At 36.3% G+C, this 16,099-nt stretch overlaps 1 protein-coding gene across 4 annotated transcripts in view; it reads left to right on the plus strand.

Annotated features, from left to right (window-relative positions):
* Positions 1 to 16,099, plus strand: part of UPF2 (UPF2 regulator of nonsense mediated mRNA decay) — a 111,548-nt gene that overhangs the window by 32,514 nt on the left and 62,935 nt on the right. For all 4 annotated transcript variants that reach the window (XM_077758514.1, XM_077758515.1, XM_077758513.1 and 1 more), the window contains exons 6-8: positions 4,848 to 4,997; positions 6,734 to 6,837; positions 12,039 to 12,124. In XM_077758514.1, coding sequence (XP_077614640.1) covers positions 4,848 to 4,997; positions 6,734 to 6,837; positions 12,039 to 12,124 — 340 coding nt within the window. The remainder of the gene's footprint in view (positions 1 to 4,847; positions 4,998 to 6,733; positions 6,838 to 12,038; positions 12,125 to 16,099) is intronic.

Genomic DNA, 16,099 nt, shown 5'->3' on the forward strand with positions numbered 1-16,099 from the left:
TGTTATTATATGATATTCTTTTTGATTATAGCCATCCTAGTGAGTGTGAAAATGATATTGTGGTTTTGATTACATTTTCATAATGACTAGTGATGTTGAATATCTTTTCATGTGCTTTTTGGCTATTTGTCTTCATTGGGGAAATGTCTATTTAATTTCTTTGTCCATTTTTTGGAAGTTTATTTATTTTGAGAGAGTGAGAGCACTGAAGCAGGGGAGAGTCAGGGAGAGAGGGAGAATACCAAGCAGTGATGGCACAAAGCCTGACATGGGGCTCAAACTCCTGAACTCTGAGATCATGACCTGAGTGGAAACGAAGAGTCGGACACCCAACAAACTGAGCCACCCAGGCTTCCCACCTTTGTCCATTTTTTAATTCAGTTGTCTTTTGTGTTTTTAAAATATACTGGATAGTAGACCCTTATCATATTTGCAGATATTTTTTCCCGTTCTAAAAAAATTTTTTTTAATGTTTTAATTTTTTTGAGAGAGACATAGAGACAGCATGAGCAAGGGAGGGTCAGAGAGAGAGGGAGACACAGAATCTGAAGACAGTCTCTAGGCTCTGAGCTAGCTGTCAGCACAGAGCCCAATGCAGGGCTTGAACCCACGAACCATGATATCATGACCTGAGCTGAAGTTGGACACTTAACCGACTGAGCCACCCAGGTGCCCTATATTTTTTCCCATTCTAAAGACTATCTTTTTACTTTCTTGATAATGTCCTTTGATGCATAAAACCTGTTTTTTAAATATTAGACTACACTTTAAAATTTAATTTTATTTATTTCTAAATTAAAAAACATGTTTTATTTTTGAGAGTGAGACAGTATGAGCGGAGGAGGGGTAGAGAGAGAGGGAAACACAGAGTCTGAAGCAGGCTCCAGGCTCTTAGCTTTCAGCACTGAGGCCTACATGGGGCTCGAACTCACAAACCTTGAGATCATGACCTGAGCTGGATGCTTAATGGATAGCCACCTAGGCACCCCTAGACTTTATTTTTTAGAGCTGTTTTAGGTTCACAGCAAAATTGAGCATAAAGTACACAGTTCCCATATCCTTCCTGACCTCCTCCCATGTGCATAGCCTCCCTCACTGGTACCATCCCCACCATAGTGGTGAATGTGTTACAGGTAACACATGTAATAACATCATTATCCCTAGACACAAAAGTTTTTACCTGAAAAAAATTTCTCAAGGATTAGTTTTGTTCTTTTTTTCTCTGTGTGTAACATATATATTAAATGGGGGATGGGGTGGTATTGGTTAGCATACTGACTGGAAGAAGTAAAACTGTTTCTTTTTATAACATTCTTTAGGATCTAAGTTAAATACACTGAACATGAAAATTAGGCTATTTTTGTGAAAAACGTTGGGTCATCCTATGGTTAGAACATTTTACAAGTGGCCCTTCTGGTAATTTGAAAATATAAAAACCTCTTGGTTGATCTGAAAGATGTTCTTACCTTAAGGTAAATTTTCTTTTGTATTTCATGAAGACTAGTGTTGAAATATTTGAAATATGTCAAAAATTATAGTGAAAAATATATAAAATGCTCATTTTAGATACCTCCTACCCAGTTTTGTCCGTTAAAATTTTTTAGAAGGTATCTCTGCTTATATACAGTTGAAGCTCCTAGTGAGGAGTAGTTTCTAAAATATTAGTCACTTGAACATTTCTTACAGTTTTAAGGATTTGAAAAACTTGTGTGATTTCTGCCGTGGTATAGGTTTTTCATATCATCATACAAGTTTGACTTACTTGAGGGGTTCTAATATTTGTTTCTCTTTGAGGAGTGGGTGTAGGGTCTCATCCTCTCATGTGAGATAATGTCCTGAGTGCCATGGGCAAGACAGATACGAGTATAGGGTCTGTGGTCTTAACAGTCACATTAGTGGGGAGCAGCCAGGGCTCAAAGAATTCTAATGTGAAGGAGAGTAGGAGTGGGGCCTTAAGGAAGAGTACAAAGAATTGTGGCAGTTAAGACAGTGGAGGCAATAACCATGGTTGGAGATCAGATAAAACTCTGTGCAAGAAATGGACTCTTGTGACAGACTTTGAAGTTTGGCTTGGATTTTGACAAGAGACATTGGGGTGGACTTTCCAATTAGAGAGAATGGCGTGAAAAAAGGCACTGAAGCTGGAAATGATTGAGTATATTTGGAGAGGAAATAGGGATCACATAATTCATTTTGCCTTTTTAGAAGATGTAGTAAATAGGAGAGTAGGGGGAAATTGGTTTGGACTGTCTTGCTGTAGACGGTGAATACCATTTAATGGAAGTTTATATAACCTAGATGCAGCTTGTAATATATAACATAAACAGCTTGTTACAGTTTTGTTACTTTCTGTTAACGTTTACTCTGTCAGTGGCATATAGGATAAATTAAAGAGGAAATATGGTATAGATGGGGTAAGTTTCTGTTTTAGTAACATAAGAGGTCTGTCAGAGGAGCAGTAACAAGAATGAAAAGGAGATATGGTCTCACATACGGATATATAATCGTGAATGAATAGGTACAGTTTGGTGGCTAAATAGTTTAACTTCAAAAGAAATAAAATAACCCTTGTATTTGGTAGAGATATTTTGTGGATAAAAAAAATTATAGGACAGTTTCCACCAGTAACTGGTTTGAACTTAAGGAGTCTCTCTGCCTTTCATTTTTACCAGCATGATAGAAAATGCATCTTTCCAAACTGCACCACCCCTGAAGTCTCTGACTTCCTTATTTCTCTGTCCTTGCAGCTTATTTTCTCCGATCCCCTCATTGCCCCTCTTCTGCTTTGAGACCTCTAGTCCATTGTATGGCTCCCTTAATTTTTCTTTTTTCCCCTTCCATTAGTCTCCACCTGCTTTCACTTACATTCCTTTCTAGTTTGCATTCTGGTATACATCTTTAGTATTTCTCTTGTACATTCTTTCTCTTTCTGTCTTTCATTCATATATGCCTGTCAAGTTTAGCCTTGGCTGAATTCAGTCATCTACCATATTGGTTTCTGTATCCAAACTGCTGAGCTCTACTAGATCTAGAAGCTCAGTTAGATAGCTTGAGAACTTGATAAATTACTGGTCGCCAACCTCAACCAAGTCTCCACAGTGCATGGAAACTTGACAGCATCTCTGACCTCAGCTTACTCTCCTACACTCCATAACACATTTTCATTCTTTCTCGTTTTCAGTTGGGTTCCCTCCTTAGCAGATGATGATGTGTAATATAGTACTTCATAGAGAAGGTACCATCACATAGAACTCCCTCAGCAGTGCGCCCCTTCTGATTTTTAAATCTACCTGTTTTAGGGCTTATAGAATGTTTCTTCCCTGGGTGATAAGGTGAACTTTTACACCTTCTATTAAAGGTCAGTTCATCTTACTGCTCTGAATCTTGTCTTCCCTCTTTCTTTTGAATCCTATTATCCATACCTTTTTGATCTCTTTGGTGTCAAACTCTGTGTCTCTTTCCTTTTCTCTGCTGGATCCTTAATCTCAGTATTCAAGTGTATTCTTATCTTTAAAAAACAGATCAAAAGAAGTTGTGAATACTCTGACACCTCCTGGGCCTCCCATCTCTTTCCATCTACCTTTTTTAAAGCAGTCCTCTTGAAAGAATTGGCTGTGTGCAGATTCTTCACTTTCTTACTTCCCCTGCTTAGTCTGCTCCAATCTGGCTTTATCCTCTCCTCTACCCCGAAACTGTTTGCCATAGTTACCAATCATCTTCATGTTGCTGCACTTCATGAGCAGTTTCTAGTCTATCTCATTTGATTTCTCAAACCATGCAACACATTTTACTCTGAGCTGTCAGCACAGAGCCTGATGGAGGACTCAAACTCATGAGCCATGAGATCATGACCTGAGCTGAAATTGGACATCCAACCGACTGAGTCACCCAGGTGCCCCAGATTGTACGTTTCTTGAGAGCAAGTGTAACATTTTAAGCTTTTTTTGACTATTGGCATAGTCAGTAGCTTGGCATAGTTTTGATTACATAGTAGCTGATCAGCTTGCTTTTGATAGTGAGCAGGGGAAGGGCAGAGAGAGAGGGAGACACAGAATCTGAAGCAGGCTCCAGGCTCCGAGCTGTCAGCACAGAGCCTGACTTGGGACTCAAACTCACAAACCGTAAGATCATCACCTGAGCCAAAGTCGGACACTTAACCAGCTGAGCCTCCCAGGTACCCCTTCACATCACCTATATGTTATCCCCTGGGGGTACCTAAGTGACTTACTTAGTCTGTTGAGCGTCTGACTTTGGCTCAGTTCATGATCTCATGGTTTGTGAGTTCGAGCCTCACATTGGGCTCGCTGCTGTCAGCACAGAGCCAGCTTTGGATCCTTTGGCTCCTCTCTCTCTGCCCTTCCCCCGCTTAACTCTCATAAAAATTAACACTAAAATTTTTTTTAGATGTTGTTTCCTCCTCATGACTGAGTAAAGCTTGTACTGCATAAAAGAGAAAGTCTGAACTCATGGTGAAGTTTGGGACCCACCTTAATCTGAGTCCACTTTATCTAATCAACTTTATTTTCTTCTCATCTTCAATTCTTCATGCCATGTGTCTCCATCCATCCATCCATTCATCCATCCATCCCTCCATTTGTTCCTTCAGTAAATAGATGGCATATTGAATCAAAGAAGTTATGGTTTTTGTTCTCAATGAATTTACTACATTTTACAAAATCTGAATATATTAAATATACACTCAAATTTATTACCAGTTATATATATATATATATATATATATATGTGTTCTAAAAAGATGCAGATTTTATGAATTCTTATCTATTTTTTGTGTCAGGATTTCAATACGACTTTTAATTCAGAGATACTGATTCTTTGTTTTCAAATAGAGGCAAAAGAACTTAAAGATAATAAGGAGGTATCCAATCCTGATGATTTGGAGCTTGAGTTGGAGAACCTAGAAATTAATGATGATACCTTAGAGTTAGAGGGTGGAGAAGAAGCTGAAGATCTTACAAAGAAACTTCTTGATGAGCAAGGTAAGTGCTATATTGCTAACAATTTAATTAAAAAAAGTTTTTTTTAAAGTTTGTTTTATTTTTGAGGGAGACCTCATGAGCCGGGGAAGGGCAGAGAGAGAGGGAGACACAGAATCCGAAGCAGGCTCCGGGCTCTGAGCTGTCAGCACAGACCCTAACCTGGGGCTTGAACTCACAAACCATGAGATCATGACCTGAGCTGAAGTTAGACACTTAACCAACCCTCTAACGATTTAATTTTTAATTAATTTTTATATGTGGAACTCTTGCTTAAGAATATAGATCTTTACTCTTTAGTTCCCTGTTTTTCTTGTTGTTTCTAGGCCATCAGTTTTTTGGAACTTGATTTAGAACAAACACCACATGTCCCATATAATGTGACTACATGCTTTAATGATCACCTACATTCTAAATATCTTAATAGGTATTTCTTACTCTTCTTTACTTGCTAGTTTATCCTGAATTTACTCTAATCTTTATAGTCTTAATATAAAGTATTTGAAAGTTACTCTAAAACGGTTGAGTTGTAAAAAGACAACTAGTATATTAGTTTATCTGTTATATTTTTACCTGTCTATAATTGAGTAATGTTTTGTATTTAATAATAAAAATATTATATTGTTAATTGTTTCCTAAATAATTCCTATTAAGTTTCTTTATTAGGACATTTTTAATTGAAGTATAATTAATATTCGGTGTTATGTCAGTTTCATGTATACAATATAATGATTCAGTGATTCTGTATGTTACTCAGTGTTTATCATGATAAATGTACTCTTAATCCCCTTTATCTCTTTCATCTGCCTCCCCTCTGGCAACCACTAGACAACAATTCTCTGTCTTTGAGAGTCTTTTTTTTTTTTATCTCTCATTTGTTTAGTTTCTTAAATTTCTACATATGCTTGAAATCCCATGGTGTTTGTCTTATTTCATTTAGCATAATACTTTCTGGGTCCATCCGTGTTGTTGCACATGCAAGATCTCATTCTTTTTTATGGCTGATCATATTCCATGTTATTTGTGCACCATATCTTCTTTATCCATTTATTAGGATTTTTTTTATTAGAAGGATACCTTCTGTCAGTATTGTGTATTTCTGCATTGGCTTCATGGTTTGCTCCTGCAGATTTTCTTTTCTCCATGTCCTAAAGGGAGGGTGGGCATGGCTGGAGGCTGTTCTAGGTCCAAATCCTACGTCCCAAGGTTCTGCTTTCTCACTGTCTGTACATAAGTGTCATGGAAGGTTCTGGCTTGGTGTCATGGCTGCCTGTGGCTGAGAGGAAGGTGATGTGCTGTGCTTTGACAGTGCCCTTCCCTATCAAAATCCCATGGGTTCCTTTCAAAGGCAAGCAGGTGATGGGAGTGCTGTTACTTGAGGACATGGGGGAAGAGGGGCTCAGTAGATAAAAATAATAATGTTACTCTAAAACAGCAGGCAGTTGTTGAAGGTTTTGTGTCTGTTGGAAAAGGAAAAGTTTGCCTTTTCATATTCAATGTCTGAAAGACTATAATGACTTTGGGTTATGATTCTAGAGATATCCAGACTTTAGGGTAATAGCTCAAAAAAGGTTTTATTTTTTTCACAAGTAGGAAAAGCTCTAAATTATCTATTTCCCAAATAACTTATAATTGAATGTTTATATTGAATGTATATAATAACTTATAATTGAATGTTTATATTCTTAGATTGCCTGTATTTATTTTTTTAACCTATTTAAAAACTAATTTTGTATTAGAACAAGAGGATGAAGAAGCCAGCACTGGATCTCATCTCAAGCTCATAGTAGATGCTTTCCTTCAGCAGTTGCCCAACTGTGTCAACCGAGATCTGATAGACAAGGTATAATTGTCTCTTTAACTTTTTGCAAGCACATAAACCTTGTAGGATAGCTCTAATTAGGAATATCTGTGGGTTTTGGACTATTTTAGCCATAGAGTGAACCATGTCTTCATGTGGAATCTTATATGGGAATGCAAAATAAACATAAAAGATTGGAGGCATTTTGTGAATGTTCTGTTTGAGTTTAGAACTGTTTTTACAGTCTGGAATGGTGTGTAGAATTTTGATGACCTGACATTTCTCCCCTTTACATAGGGACCCCAGAGTTTGGAAAATAATGGTTTTAGGCCAGAAGTTCTTAAAGTATGCTTTGTCAATTCCTGGAGTCTTCTGAGGTGCTTTCATGGGGTTTATAAGGTTAAAACCCTTTTCATACTAATACTAGGGTTCTGTCCCCTACCTTTTCATTGTTTTTTACATTTGCAGAAGCAGCTGGCAATGTGGCATGAGTGGGTGCAGTGGTAGCAAACTGGAGCCTTTGTGTTCTTCACTGCCATGAATTTAAAAAGAGAGTGCTACTTTCACTTTAGAATCTCCTTGAAGACTCCATCAAAATTTGATTTTATTTCAGCCTTTGAGCACACATCCTTTTAATCTGAAAAAATGGGAATGGCATGTAAGGCACTTACAAGGTTGTGTCTCACAAGGTTGTGTCTGCTGTCTCAAGGTTGTCTTGAGAAGAACCACTTGTGTGGTAGTTTGAGTTGTAAGCTAAACTAGTTGCTTTTTTCATGAATACCATTTTTACTTGGGAAGAAGTACTTTAATAACCACTGGGCAGACTGGTTATTCAACCTTGATATTTAGCAGACCATTTTCTAACATGAACAAAGGTGCACCTCTCACTTCAAGGAAAACAACAAAGTATTAGCAGTGAAGAGATTTGAGTTTTCAACAAAGTTAGAATTTTGAAAAACTTAATGTTTACCACCATAAGCTTGATACGTTCCTCTTCTTTTCTGAACAGACCTTACGGCAGTGATATTAAATAATATAATCTTAAAATACTGTGCATGTGTGTGGAAGATCTGCACAGCTCAGTGAACCATTGTTCTCAGTGACCCCGGCACAGTGTTAACAGAATCTTGCTTGGGTATTAAAGATGCATTCAAAAGTGCAAGACAGACCAGTGGATTTTAATCTAACATAGAATGAAAAATTGATTTCTCTGTTTTCAGTTCCACATTGCATCTGGCCCTTAAGAAAATTCCACTTGTCAAATTTTGGTGTAGTATCAAAGAATACCTGCAATTACTAGAAAGTATATTAAAATACACCTCCCTTTTCCAGCTATGTGTATGTGTGAAGCTGGAGTTTCTTCATTTACTTCATCCAAAAAAAACCCACATCACGACAATTAAATGCATAAATAGACACGAAAATCTAGCTAACTTCTACAAAAGTACTTTTGTCACTTAATTTTTTTTCATCTGGAAAAGTATATAGTTATTTCTAAAAAAAAAAGTAACAACTGATAGGTTTATTGGTATTTTTAAGTGAATTAATATTTTAAAAGTGTTTCAGTTTTCATTTTTAATACAATAAATGATGATAAATGTAAACATATAAACAAAATTCTTTTAGGTTCTTGATGATTTTTGAGAGTATAAAGTGAAAGGCTCTTGAGGCCCAAAGTTTAAAAATTGTTGTTTTAAGCCATTTTTTTGGTCGAAGTATAATATAATCATTTATTTTTTTCCCATAATGCTTTGATGGTCTCCTAAGAAAACTATAGATAGAAGTTAGGTTATTTTTCAACTTTGAACTCATTTAGTCCTTAACATAATTTACATAATTTGTATTTCAGTAACTATTCATGTAATCACGCAGGATTAAAAAAATTTCCAAATTGGCTTCTTGGAGTGATTAGATCAATGTATAGCTTTCAGAAACTAAGTTTGAAACATGATTGAATCTTTCCCCTGACAGATGTTCATATATTCATTCATATGACATAAACAGAGGATGAAAGAGGGATTTGGTACTCCTGCTCTACCCTGTACTCCATTTTGAGTATCCTGAAAATTGAAGGTGGGAAGGGTCTCATCAGTTTTGTATACAAGTAGTGTTATTGTTCCGAGTGTGTATTGGAAAGTATCCTTTAGCGCCCAGCTCAGTATTAAGAGCTATTGCCAGTAATGACTGTTTACTCAGTACTAAGTTGACTCTCAGAGTCAGGTGAAAAATAGGGACCACTCTTCCCTGATGTACTCCAGAGGGTTCCCCTGGGAGTCCGCTTCCTCATGAAAGGAATTTCTTCCATATACGTTCACAGAGGTCCAGATGGCTTAAGAGGGAAAGGTACTTGGAAAACAGGTAGAAAAATCCAAGAATTGTTTGAATTCAGTAATTACATAACAATGTAGACATCAGAGTGAAGATTTCTTTTAAGTAACTTTCTATGAGTAATGTCATTCATGGTACTGTTTATTTCTGCATACATTTAATGATTATAAGACTTTTTTACTTAATAAATACAATAAGAAATGATTGGCGAATTGTCTTTCATTGACCTAAAATGTTTTGAAACAGTTTTCAGAATCCTGCTTATTGAGTTGTTACTCAGCTGTTGTAACCCAGACAGACAGACACCACCAGGAAGACTCCTTTGCTTCTTTCTCCTCATAGGACAGTTCTGGTTAAGTCTAGGAATTCATACCCACATGAAGCTTTTCTCTTTTTAGTTTTCTGAAATTTATTAATTCTGGCAGTTTTTCTACTCCTGTCATCTTTTGTTTACTTATTGCATATATTTATTGAACCCCTACTGTGTGCCAAGCGTTGACATGCTTTACAGACTCCTAATCTGTGGAGATTTTTGAACATTGTAGGCTTTTCCCTATCTAACTGACCTTTGATTATTGTGGTAGATGAAGCGAATATTGCCATCTCTGTCTTCACAAAATTTATTTAGACGGAATATGCAAAGTGCTTATGTATTTTTAGGGATAGTGTTCTAACGTAGTTCTTGAAATACATTTTATTTTTCATGGTTTCTAATTTATGGTGAAACATACCCATTATTAGCTATTTAAGATTTTTCTTAATATTTTCACAAATTTTGCTTTGAAGTTGTTTTCCCCCATGCTTGTGTGAGAAGTTTTCCATTGTTAACCTATTTTATTTCCTGAGTACATGACTTTGGGGTTTTTATTTCTTAGGTCCAGAATTTTTCAATGCTTCATATGAGTAAATTGCTTGAAGGAAATGTATCATATTTTTATTTTTTCTATTTATTTTAATTAGCTATAATCTTTAATGTTATAAAATGTAAGCTTTGATAACACTTATATTCTTTTTACAAACAGAAGAAAACTTCTTTTTTTGATTAAACATTTTTAAAAAGATTTATTTATCCATCTATTTATTTATTTGTTTATTTATTTTGAGAGAGAGCAGTCATGAGCAGGAAGGTGCAGGGAGAGAGGAGGAGAGACAGTTCCTAAGCAGGCTCCACACTGCCAGCATGGAGCTTGATTCAGGACTTGAACTCATGAACACATGATCATAACCTAAGCTCAAACCAAGAGTCAGATGCTTAACTGAATGGGCCACCCAGGCACCCTGCAGAAGAAACATTTAAATTGATTTTACTCTCTTGACTAATGTTGATACAAAATTTTGATCTTGGTGAATACTTCCAGGGTGAGTTAGTTTCCCGAGTTTGAATGTAATCTGTCAGTTGTGCCATTTATTTCATCAAAAGACTTAACCAAATTAGAGGTGTTATAGTGTATTTTGTCTGTAGTGGAGAGTAGAAATCCTTTATAGTTTAGGGAACTCTGGATCCTCTATTTGCATCTGATAATCAAAAGATGATCAGGTTAGAGACTGGGATTAATGATAAAATAATCATTACATGTGAGCCTGTAGAAGGACAGTATTTGGGATCCTCAAAAGTATATTTAAAAGTAGTTTATTCCTTTTTATTTTATTTATTTGATAGAACAAGAGAGAGTGAGAGCATAGCGGGGGGGGAGGGGGGGGCGGAGAAGGAGCATCCCAAGTAGGTTCCATGCTGTCAGCACAGAGCCTGATGGGACATGGGGCTTGATCTCATGAACTGTGAGATCATGACCTGACCTGAAATACTTAAACTTGTTATTTTTCTTAAACCAAATAAAAAATACAGTAAACTGAAAATCTTTAACATTTAAAAAATTTACATGCCTGGGGCGCCTGGATGGCTCAGTTGGTTAAGTGTCCCACTTTGGCTCAGGTCATGATCACACGGTTTGTGGGTTCGAGCCCCATGTTGGGCTCTGTGCTGACAGCTAGCTCAGAGCCTGGAGACTGCTTCAGATTCTGTGTCTCCCTCTCTCTCTGTGACCCTCCCCTGCTCACGCTGTCTCTCTCTCTCTCTCTCTCTCTCTCTCTCTCTCTCAGAAATAAATAAAACATTAAAAAAAAAAAGTTTACATGCCTCTGTTTTAAAAATAGTTACTCACGTTTATGTTTTCCAGTGGCTTTTCAGAATGTTCACCTCTCCTAGCTCTTCTTTCACACTTCTATGTTAGACATATTGATGAATTATGGAACACTTTTTAAACTATAGCATAGGATAGTAGTATACTATAGTAAATAATAGTTGTATTTATTAATAGTGGGCATTTATTACAATATTGCAATATGGTTTCTTTAGTTTTAAGTTGTCAAATCTGATTGTTGACACTGAACTAAACCTTTTTAGTCACTGATGAGGCACTTATTCTTACATATTCCTGAGAATAATTTATGCCTTTCTCTCATTTCCAGTTTATCTTTGCTCCTTTTTGGTTATTGTTATCAGCTTTAGTAATTTTCTTGGCTCCTGGTAACTATTATTGTTACTTTCTAATTCTGTCAGAATATTTTTTCTGATATTAATGTTGATCTACCTGACTTCAGTGAGGTCAAAGGCATTAATTACACATTTCATATAATTATTTGTCAGTTCATGATAGGTCTTCAGTCTAGCCACTTGGGGTTCTGTTTTTAACATTAGGTTGCAACTCAAAAGGTTATGAAACATTTATTTTGAGATCTAAAAGGAGAGGATAGTGATCCTTTAATATGGCATATACTTATGATACCAGTGTTCTAAAGCCATTTTGAAAAGTTTAGGAACATGTAGAAGTCCATTGCAGCATGCAGAGTTTCTGCTTTTGTTAGCTAAATTAAAAAAATTTTTTAAGGAAAAAAGTTTGCTTTTTCTCCTATAGGCAGCAATGGATTTTTGCATGAACATGAATACAAAAGCAAATAGGAAGAAGTTGGTACGGGCACTCTTCATAGTTCCCAGACAAAGGTAGGTACTAAAAACAAAAAGTAATTCGCTAGTGGTTTTACTTATAAATGTTCTTTTTAATTACCTCTTCAAAATATCTTTTGTTAACATAGATGATTATTTTTAGTATATTTTCTAGAACTTTTTCTCATTGACTTCTGTTCTTTTGTTCATTAGCCCTAGTGGAAATATTTTTCTGATGTTTATCTGTTATTTTAAGAGAAAATATTTAAGAATAATAGTAACTTAATAAGAATAATAATAACTTAATCATTTCTAGAAACAATTGGTTTATATTTTTCCTTTGAGGAGGAAAAAGTAACAAAAGGTCTATAAGTTTTCTGTAGAGTTTTTATTTTGTATGAAGATGAGACTCTAATTTTTACAATTGTGTATAAATGAAAAATTTCAAGTTTTTGTCATTATGTTGAAAGTCACATTAGTGATTATGTTGCTAGCAATTCGAGAAGCATATTTCATTGCATAATGCTTTTAGAGAATAATGCTATAGATGACACTAAATTACTGGTCCTGAAATATGTAGAACCACTCAGATGTTGACTTTAGGATCCAGAGGAGATGCATTTCTATCTATTCAACAATGAATATGGAATATTGTGAACTGTTATGATTACATACAACATAGCTAAGATATACACTTTCCTCAGAAGTTAAGGGTTCTGAGGGATGTAACTAAAGTTTCTTGAGCAGAATTTTAGTTAGGCCCATGGTCTCTTAATGTAAGATTTCTCAGTGAAACAAAATTGCTGCTTTTTTTCTCTCATACTGGATTTTATCTCCTGTAGTCATCATTAATATGAGCATTTGGTTTTCATGTTAGTGGGACAGGAGAGATGGAATATGTTAATAATAGAGATAATTACAGATTATGTAGTTGAGAAAGTCATATAGATAAATATTTTTATTACATGCATTTCATCAAATTTAAGGTGCCATCAGTTATGAGGTGCACCATCATTTTATGTACAGCTAAGAAAATATATTGTCAGTTACATTTAAGACCTTAATTGTGAGACACATTCCACTTTCATGTATTTGTAAATGGAGAAAAAGTGTACACCTTGAATAGATGAAAACTCAGATACTTTTTCCTCAGTATCTTAGACCTCTTTTTTTTCAAGTGATTCGTTTCTTTGCTTATACAATGGAATATTTATTTCCAGGTTTTTCATTTCAACTCTTTATTTGCATGAAGAAACATGGCATTAACGATTATTTGAACTTACATAACATAGAGTAAATCAAAGTTAGCAAAAATAAAAAGCCTTGTTTACAAAAGAAATTATGCAGTGATGATTGAGTAGTTTCCTTGTAAAAGACCATGTCTCCTTGCATCCCCATTCTGTCCTGTTCTCCCACACCCTTCCCTCCTCAACGCCCTCTACCCCTCCTCCCCGGGAGTCCTCAGAAACTACATATTGTTACTTGGTCTTAAGCCTGTTGTATTTCTTAGAACTTTGTTTATCTGTTTGGCTCAGGAAATAGCTGTAGATTAGACTTACCTGGAATCTGCTAGAAATGTAGACTTAGAAGTAGTAGGAAGTGGGGCGCCTGGGTGGCTCAGTTGGTTAAGTGTCCAACTTCAGCTCAAGTTATGATCTCACGGTTCGTGGGTTTGAGCCCCGCTTTGGGCTCTGTGCTGACAGCCAGCTCAGATCCTGGAGTGTGTTTCAGATTCTGTGTCTCCCTCTCTCTTTGAACTTCCCCTGCTCACGCGTGCGTGCTCACTCTCTCTCTCTCAGAAATAAATGAAACATTAAAAAAAAGTAGTAGAAAGTGACATTTTGTGGTTTGAGAGGACAGAAAAAAAGTCAAGAGACAAGTACTTGAAATGTGTAGCATTCTAGAGCCATAAGGAAGAGAAATATATACCTGAAATGTATAAGTACAATCATTTGGGTTTTTGATAATCCAACTGAGTGATCAGGAAAGATTAAATTATGTTCTACAATTTATTCATTTATTAACTAATTCATTAAGGGTCTGCTGTATTCTGTGATTAGTGCTAGAGGGACAGTGGTGGACAGGACAGATTAGGCTCTTATATCCACTTGCAGTTTGAAAAAGAAGAAATACAAAGACTCCTGAGTGCAGTTACCAAGAAGAATCACAGCATGCTTTCAAGTATATAGCAAGTGGAACTGATTGATTTAGTCTGAGGAGTCTGACCGAGAAGGCTGCCTGGAACAAGAGACATTTAATGTGTGTCTTGAGAAAGAAATTAGCTGGGCTCGGGATGGCTGGGGAGAGGACGTGTGGGGAGAGCATTCTCATGGAGACAGTGGAGTGTGTGCGCAGAGCTAGAGACAGCAAAGCTCACGGCATCAAAGTATCGTAAAAGCTGCTTTCTTGATTTTCAAGGGTGTTGTCCTCCAGACCAAGCTGCGGGGAGGAGGCTGTGCTTACTTCTTTATCCCCAGCGCACAGCATAATACCGAACATGTAGAAAGAAGGCAATAAAATTACATAACAGGGTATTTCGTGCCTTTTCTTATCTATCCCCCTTTCAGCTTCAGTCAGAATTCTGGACACTCCCTCTTTCAGAATCCTGATCAGTAATGATTTCTTGAATACCCTTTGCCCTCTTTACTTCCAAACCTCTGTTTTCTAATCTGGGATGTTCTTTTTTTTTTTTTTTTTTAAAGTTTGTTTTGAGAGAGAGAGAGCAGGGGAGGGGCAGAGAGAAAGGGGGAGAGAGAATCCCAAGCAGGCTCCACAGTGTCATCTCAGAGCCTAGCTCAGGGCTGGATTTCACTAAATCATGAGATCATGACCAGAGCTGAAACCAGGAGTCGAACGCTTAACCAGTTGAGCCACCCAGGTATCCCTGCCTGGGATGTTTTTTATTTTTCCACGGAAAATTTCTGGCTCACCCTTTAAATCTTAGCCTAAGAGTCATCTTACCTGAACAATATCCTCATTTCCATTATGTCCATATAGGTGCCCTTTTAGCAATTTGCATGTAATGTCTTTGTATGAAGAATCAGTCACATATTCCCAATGTTGTGTTGTCGCCTGTGTCCCTACCAAAGCATACAAACTACAGGCTTTTTAAAAGAGTTCTGGGGGTGCCTGGCTGGCTCCATCGGTAGAGCATGTGACTCTTAATCTTAGGTTGTAAGTTTGAGTCCCACACTGGGTGTAGAGATTGGTTAGAAAATAAAGAAGAGAGTTCTGGATCTTTTCATTTTGTACACTTTCAGCACCAAACATGGTTTTGGTAAGTGCTTGAAAATATTTGATAAATTAATGTTGGTCATATGCAAATCTAAAGTTTTATTTTAAAAGTAAGTAGTACACTTACAGGACTCAAAACCCAGAAGTGTAAAACATTGTGTGCTGAAAAACATCCTTCAGTATATCCTTGTCTCCCTTTACCCAGTTTCCACTCTACAGTTGGAAACCACGGTCTCGATTCTTGTATATCCTTCCAAAGTTTCTTTTTCATGTATAAGGAAAATGCAAATATAGATTCCTATATTTCTTGTTTTTTTATATAAGGGCAACTTAGTGTACTTATCATTCTGAACCTTACTGTTTTCACTTACCACTATATGTGGGAGATCTTTACAGATCAGTATATAAAGATTTCCCTTGTTCTTTTAAAGCTCCAGTGTTTCTATTTATGAATGTACTATATTTAACTATTTTGGACATTCCAGTCTTTGCCATTACAAACAACACTGTATTTTGTACTTCCCCTTTCTTTTTTCTCCTATGATCATGTTAGCTACTGGTTAATCCATTTTTACTTTTTTTTCACCAATAAAACCCCTCCAGAAAACTAGCTTCCAAATTATAATGTATTCTACCACTTTACGATTTTTTTACTCCTATTTTTATCTTTACTAATTGCTCTTTTTTGGTTTCTTCATTCTGTTACTTTTTTGGCATTTACTGTATTGTCCTCTGAGAATGAATGCTCTTGGTTCTGACTTATAATTTCTATTTTTATATTTTGTAGAAATTCTCCAA

This window comes from Crocuta crocuta, unplaced genomic scaffold (assembly GCF_008692635.1).
Source record: "Crocuta crocuta isolate KB4526 unplaced genomic scaffold, BGI_CrCroc_1.0 scaffold32, whole genome shotgun sequence".
Taxonomy (NCBI): domain Eukaryota; kingdom Metazoa; phylum Chordata; class Mammalia; order Carnivora; family Hyaenidae; genus Crocuta; species Crocuta crocuta.